At 37.6% G+C, this 7,327-nt stretch overlaps 1 protein-coding gene across 3 annotated transcripts in view; it reads left to right on the forward strand.

Moving 5' to 3' along the window:
- The window catches only part of LOC117424307 (centrosomal protein of 89 kDa-like), a 123,713-nt gene that overhangs the window by 68,691 nt on the left and 47,695 nt on the right, over nt 1-7,327 (forward strand). The window contains exon 19 of one of the 3 annotated variants that reach the window (XM_058992582.1): nt 6,971-7,160. The exons of the other annotated variants lie outside the window; for them this stretch is intronic. Within the exon in view, the coding sequence (XP_058848565.1) occupies nt 6,971-6,976 (6 nt within the window). The 3' untranslated portion in view covers nt 6,977-7,160. Of the gene's footprint in view, nt 1-6,970; nt 7,161-7,327 lie in introns of those variants that run through there. 3 annotated transcript variants of the gene reach the window in all.

The raw sequence follows: 7,327 nt of genomic DNA on the forward strand, positions 1-7,327 counted from the left end.
CTGCATTTTCTCAGCTATTTCTCTTGCATCTATCTGGGTTGAGGCAAGTCCACCATCCCTGTATTCCTGGAGAAACTGTTTAACATCATGTCTCCCTCTTCACTGTCTCAAATGACACACTGGGGCTTTTGCAGGAGTTTGCTGACGCGGTTTACCTGATACAACACATTGTACCAGATCACAACACAGAGAATGAAGCACCATGTTGTCAGCTCCTTACACAGGCTCTGTGATAAAGACCATGTCTCCCCATCCTTCTTCTCTGTTGCTTGTTCACTGAGTGCAGTTAAAGCCTCCACCACTTCAGGCATTTGGTAGCGAAGTGCTTTCACACTGTCAATGCGGCACTCCCATCTTCTTGTTGACAGACTTTTCACTGTGAGCTTCACATGATTTTGTAGTATTGACCAGCGCTGTACTGGGGAGCTGAAGAGGTTGTAAAGGCGCTGAAGATTGCCGAAAAAACTCACAGAGAGTACAGATGACTTGGCTGCATCAGCCACAACAAGGTTTAGTGTGTGACTGCTGCAGGGAACACACATTGCCTTATTGTTCAGTTCCAGCACTCTTTTCTGGACCCCCTGCTTGTGTCCCATCATATTACTTCCATTATCATAGGATTGCCCACGACAGTCTGCAATGTTCAATTTCAAGTGGTTCAGCTGCTCAAGGAGGGTATTGCACAAGCCTTTTCCTGTGGTGTCATCAACACTGATAAACCCAACAAAGTGCTCTGAGATGAAGGCCCCCACAGCTGACTCACAGTTTACAATGCGTAGCACCAGGGACAACTGTTCTGTGTGGCTGATGTCTGGGGTGCAGTCCATTATGACTGAAAAGTATTTGGCCTCTTTCACTTTCTGCACAATTGCATCACATGTTTTCTGTCCAACTAATGCAATTAACTCATTTTGGATGGTGTTACTCAAGTAATGATCCTTGATTTACTTTTTGTCAATCCTTCTAAGATGTTTGCTCATTATGGGATCAAACTGTGCCATCAGCTCTATCTGTCCAAGGAAGTTGCCATTATGGGGCTCAAAAAGTTTCTCTGAGTGTCCTCTTAATGCCTGGTTGCGTTCTGCTAAATGGCAAACAATGGCAATTATTCTGCTTAACACAGCCCTCCAGTGCTGTACTTCCAGGGCTTGTAATTCCTGACTGGCACTATCAATGGTTTTGCCAGATTTCAGCCGTTCATCTAATTCACGCCAGCTCTGCATATTGGCACGGTGCGATTTGCCCTTTTCATGCTCTTTCAAGTGGCTATGAAGATTTATCCACAATCGAAATCCACTGCTGCTAAGAGCATATCTGGTCCCTCTTTCAAACAGCTTGCAGCAGAAACAAAATACAGAATCGCTGCTCACTGAGTAAACTAACCACTTACCATGTATTTTCTCTCCGTTTTTCATTTTCTTTTGGTAATTCTCTTCAGTAAAACGACGTGGGACGTTGTCATCGTTTTGTGGGAAGTCAAAATCCTTAATTTGAACTGGCCCCCTTATGATCAACTGACATTTATTTTGGTCGGTAAGCTTGTCTGGCCAAAGCGCTGGGTCGTCCGAGAGAATGACAGTTTCACTCACCACCGGGTCATGTTGTTGCGAGGATTCGGGCGAGGCCTCCGCAAGTTCTGCGGCAGATGGAGCTGCTTCCTCTGAGCTAGTCGCTGTAACGTTATCCGGTAGGTCTGTGCTAACGGTGCTGCTGCAACAAGCTGAGGTGGTGGCATCACGAGGAGGACAAACATTTCCCACCTCCTCCTCGTCGGATGATTCCTTTGCAGTGTTACTCTTAAACTAGTGAGCTCCGCTAGGATACGTGCGCTTCATTTTGCTTGATTTCACTGACTGAAGCTGGCCTAGTTACGGTAGCTCAAATGTGTCATGACGTGCGCTGAATGAAATTACCTTTTGTAAATATATAGAAGTGCAGACAGGGTGTGTGTGGTCTATGAAATCAAACGTGTATATTATTTTACTTCATCTGAGAAAATAAGGATTTTGTTGCAATTCAGGCAGTAATGTAACACTGCTACTAGGCAGCAGGGGGCCCCCTAGCCCCGCGGGGCCCCACGCAATTGCGTGGTTTGCGTGTTGGGAAGCCACGCCCCTGTGTGTGTGTGTGTATATATATATATATATATATATATATATATATATATATATATATATATAGATATATATATATATATATATATATAGATATATATATATATATATAGATATATGTGTGTGTATATATTTATAAAAAATAAAAATAAAGGTTCAAATAGAAATTAAAAGTAGTTAATTATGTAACTATCTATGTAGTAAATAGCATCACAAACACATTAATAGATTTAAATAAAAATAAGTGAGTGTGGTTACCATGTCATCAAAAGGCAGCAAGTACCTCCACTGTTTGTTTTCAAACACACTTTCCCTTCACAAAGGTATGTTAAACATACAGAAACATTGGGAGGTTAGTGCGTTTGAGCAAGAAATATATAGTAACAAAGAGGCCACTCACTCTGGTTCGTTGCCGCTTTAAAAGTAGACTTGAGTTTTAAAAGCGCTGACGCGCTATTTTTAATAATACAAAATAAATGAAAATAAAACAAAAACCTAACTCCATTTTGGAGCACTTGCTAACACAAGAACAGGAACCTAACTAACCAGCAGGACAGCTAAGCTGTTTACCTGTTAAAACAAAACCAAACAAAAACAAAACCGTTTTTACAAATAACACAATATACAGTACCTTTTGAATTTTCGTACGCTTGAGCACACAATCAAGCAGGCTTCTTCACACACAGCAACCCCAACTGGACTGGCTGTTCTCTTTAAATACACACACACCTGGAGTAAAAGTTTTGAGAATGTATGTAAAATGAGTCCAGTTGTAAAAAAAAAAAAAAAAAGCGGACTCAAAATATCTAACTCTGCTTGAATAACTGTATGCGTTATGAAGTGCTTTCAATAACTTCAGCAGAAAGTGATTGCCTAACATCTAAATTCATTATTGCTGTACTTTTTAAAATGAAATACTGTATCACCTTTCAAGTGCAATCAATGTACTCAGCTGCAACCATAAAAAGTAGGTTCATGGAAATTATGTGATTTATGTTTTAGATGCATTAAAAAGATAGTTGGACATTAAATTCAATTAAAGCTCATGCCTCATAAAGAACATTGCTTGTGGTGAAAGCTGTGCAATCACCTCTTTTATTGCATAAAGGAACATACTGTAGCATGGGCTTTGGAAATGAATAGATGTAAAGGTTGGGAAAAGAAAAGCATTTAACAGCAGCGTTTATCTAAATAAATGGACCCCCATTGCTTTGTAGAGGTTTCGGGGTCAAAGATATTTTTGTATCTGCTGAAAAACGTCTTGCGGCCTCCAGTTTGGGAACCAGTGCTTTGTAATTACAAACCTTTTTTTTATGCGAGGGGATAGCTTGTATGAACCATTTCAGGTAACAACTTACAGTATTTTTAAATGTTCTGTCTTATGGAAACTATAAGATGGCCGCCATGTAGGGATCATTTGACTTTTTGCTTTATGGATGATTAAGACTTTGTACTTGATACATAACTGTATTTTTTTGATTTTCTGAACTGGCTGTTGTTGTTGGCCCTTTCGTGACAGTTCTTTTCTAAAGCTAACTTTGTTTTTGCTATGAGACAGTACACTTTGAGTTATTGTCTTAATGTTTGGTACGCCAGTTAAAAATTAACCCTTTAACTTCTGCATTGTTTTAACTTCTGGGCATATCAATGATACAGCTGAGGGAAGAATGCTTTTTGTAGAATTAGTTCTGTCTGTGTTTGATAAAAAGCCTGATTGGTTGAAGATAGAGTGCCCTAGGGTTTGCCTAATAATGCAATGCTCAGGAGGTACTGGAGGCAAGATGTACTTTTTTAGCAACTGTTCCACTTGAAAGGGTAAATGAGATTCACTGGGAAAGCTTCCCAGAGCTTGATGCACTTACTAATAGGAAATACAGCAGGGAGAACATTGTACCCAGTTGGTCTTGTATATGACTAGCTTCAAGCTGAAAGAGTTTACAACTATAGACTCAATGTAATGGCAATTTTATATTTCTATTTTGAAGGTTTAGTTTTGTATTAAGGTGTGCTTTCCAGAGATACATGTTTCTTTCTTACTCCCATAAATTCCTAAGTCGATCAAAATTCATTGAAAACTAAAAAGGGGAGCTTGAAAAAAATCAAATCTGCTCAGTGAGGATACGTTACTACAGTCCTTTGCAGGCGGATTACAGATCAATTATTAAAATGAATCATACATATTTATGCTGTAGAACGTCTGAAAAATGTAGTTAAATATTTAATGATTTTAGCTTTTAACTAAAATGAAATACAAATATAAAAAAGAGCCAACTTCTGTATATTAAAAAACATAGAAATACAGATAAAAGCAATCATTACAACAGGCATCCAGACCAGGACAGATATTTTATTGCTACTGCTTTTTGTGTTAAACATAAAAAAAATAATTTAAAAAAAAGCCGTACATTCGAACAATACAGAATAGTCTCACCGAGTAGCAATAAGAAATTTGCAAACATAACATATGCGAATAATTGTATAAAATAATTGCAAATTGCTTTATACCTCACAGTTTGATTTATGCAGTATTTTAAATGCCTTTTGTGGGATTTGAATAATATTTAAAATAATTAAAAAAACACAATTTATTACATATTGTTCTAGATATATCCTTGTCATCGTCAAAGTTATACAATTAAAACAGTTGTTGTAAACAGGTATTGAAATAACAGCAAATACTGCACTGATGGTAAGCCACATCAATACTAATGCTACATTGGAATTACCACTGACAGTAGAAGCGTGTATGTTTTGCTTACTATCTCTAAAACCTTGTGAAGTAAAAACACAGTAGGCACCATCATTGTGACCAGCTTCATACAAAGATCAGCTCTCGCTATTAAAGAGCGCTTGGGTATGGCTCAAGTATCACAGTTAACAAATGTATTCTTATTTAGAAGCACGTATTTCACTTTTTGTGTCATCCTGAAAAGTGCCCTTTAAACTCACTTGTAATGTGTATACTGTGAATCAAACTATTTTTCAGGGCCCGAGCCAATGAGAAAGCATGTTCTGCTGCCAAATCAACCATCACAGTTGGAAGAGGGCTTTTGACATAAAGCAAAGATCTGTATTGAATCAAACCTACCATCATACACAGTGTGCAGTGAAACTCATAGGGGAATATCTGTAATTAGCATTCACAGTGCTTTTATTTTTAATTAAATAGGTGCTTTTAAAAAAATGTGTTCAGCATTGAGTGTTCATTCATGCTGAAATTGAAATGTTGTATTGCAACTCTTATTGTATTGTTGTAGTAGTAGTAGTATTTGCACTTATTGTAAACTATACTGTATTTAATATTAATCTTCCACTGTGACCCTGTACTGCCCTGTAACAAACACCTGTAAGTCATCTTGGATGAAGGCATCTGCCAAAATAATAATAATAATAATAATATGTGGCAAACAGACGCATTCTCAAATGCTTTTACTGCAAATTTTTTTAATTTATTTTTTAATTTTTTTATTTAGTCATCGCCATTGGTTTTTACCCCCAGTTTTCTCCCCAATTTTGAATGCCCAATTATTGTTTTTATCCCGGTTCACCACTGCAACCCCCCCGTCAGCTCGGGAAACGGAGACTGAAACACGCTTCCTCCAAAACGTGTTCCTGCCAATCCGTCATTTTTCACACTGCAGATCCACCAGACCTATAGTGCCGGAGGACAACACAGATCTGAATGGCTCCACTGCAGACCCGCAGGTGCCCTATCGGCCACAGGGGTCGCTGGTGCGCAGTGAACCGTGGATTTCCCTGCCGACCTAATCCCTCCCTACCCAGGTGGCGCTCGGCCAATTGTGCGCCGCCCCCTAGAAACCCCCGGTCACGGTCGGCAATGACATCGCCTAGATTCGAACCTGCAAGCTCCAGGCTACAGGGTGCATCTTGCACTCCACATGGAGCGCCTTTACTGGATAAAATAAAATAAAAAAAAACTATTTAAGACTTATTTGCAATCCCATAAATTAAATGTGATTTTTTTATTTTATGGTTTGGTTATTTTATTGGGTGCATTGTTCCTTTTTGGAGTAAAGAACTTTGAGAAGTATCTTAAAATCAATGAAAAGGATTGTCAGTAAGATCTATTTGTGTTGGCTTGTCCAGTTTTTACAGACACGTCTGTACAAAAAATGAACTGTTATCCATGGAGAACATCTACAAAATGTCAGTTCAAAGGTCTGTCATGCTTACCATCAAGCCAATGTTAAATCCAGAATGCCATGTTTCATACATAATGCGACAGAAAATAGCAGTAGACAAGCATCACATTATTATTTTCTATCAAGGGTATGTTGTCAGCAACCAATTGACATACATATTTAGAGTTTTCATTTATCAAACCGACCGTCGGCCTAAAAAAACCTTACTGACAGCATCTATTCAGAAGCTGTTTTTAATGTTGAGAATTTAGAGAGCAAACTGAGATTATTGAGTTGTTTATTTCTTTTACTCACAACTATATTTTTTCAGATACCCGTGAACAAACATTGTTTTTCTACTTATCCATTTACATGTGAGGATAGATTTAATTAAGTAGTTTATTTTTGTTTTATTAAACATTGCTGTTTGGTGTGGGGCGCTCTGAATTCCAAGCATGGAGAACCCATTATTATGACATCACTGTTACAAGCTGGTTTTGTAACTCCCATACTCTTAGTATAAAATATCAAACTATAAAGTTACAAGTACAGCTTATACCTTGGAAATATACTATAATGATTTAATGACCTTCAGCTGCTAAATTTGGAGAACTAGTCATTGGGAGGTATACATATGTTGAATCGTTTTACAAACATTTAGCTAGTTTGAATACAGCTGCTGCTTATTACCATTTTTTTTTATTTTTTTTACAGCAGTAACAGTTACGGAGGATGGCTGTAAATTAAAAGGAAATGTTATCCATCAGTATTTTCACAAGACCTTCTGCTAAAAACCTGTTCATCTGTTAATTTGAATCCTGTAGCATTTTTACCTCCGGGTTCGTTACAGTTCTGTATGTAAAAAGCGATTTTCTTGTTAGTGTATTATAAAACAACGATTTTACAGTGTTGTTTTTTTTTAAGCAAAAATGTAATTACCCTACAATGAGAAGAGTTTTATTACAAAATGAAATGGAAAAATTATAATACTAATAAAAACTGACAACCCCTAATAAACTATTTCCTTAGCACTAAAATCCTGGATTATATATCATCAAGGACTCTGTTATA

Source organism: Acipenser ruthenus, chromosome 19, assembly GCF_902713425.1.
Source record: "Acipenser ruthenus chromosome 19, fAciRut3.2 maternal haplotype, whole genome shotgun sequence".
NCBI lineage: Eukaryota > Metazoa > Chordata > Actinopteri > Acipenseriformes > Acipenseridae > Acipenser > Acipenser ruthenus.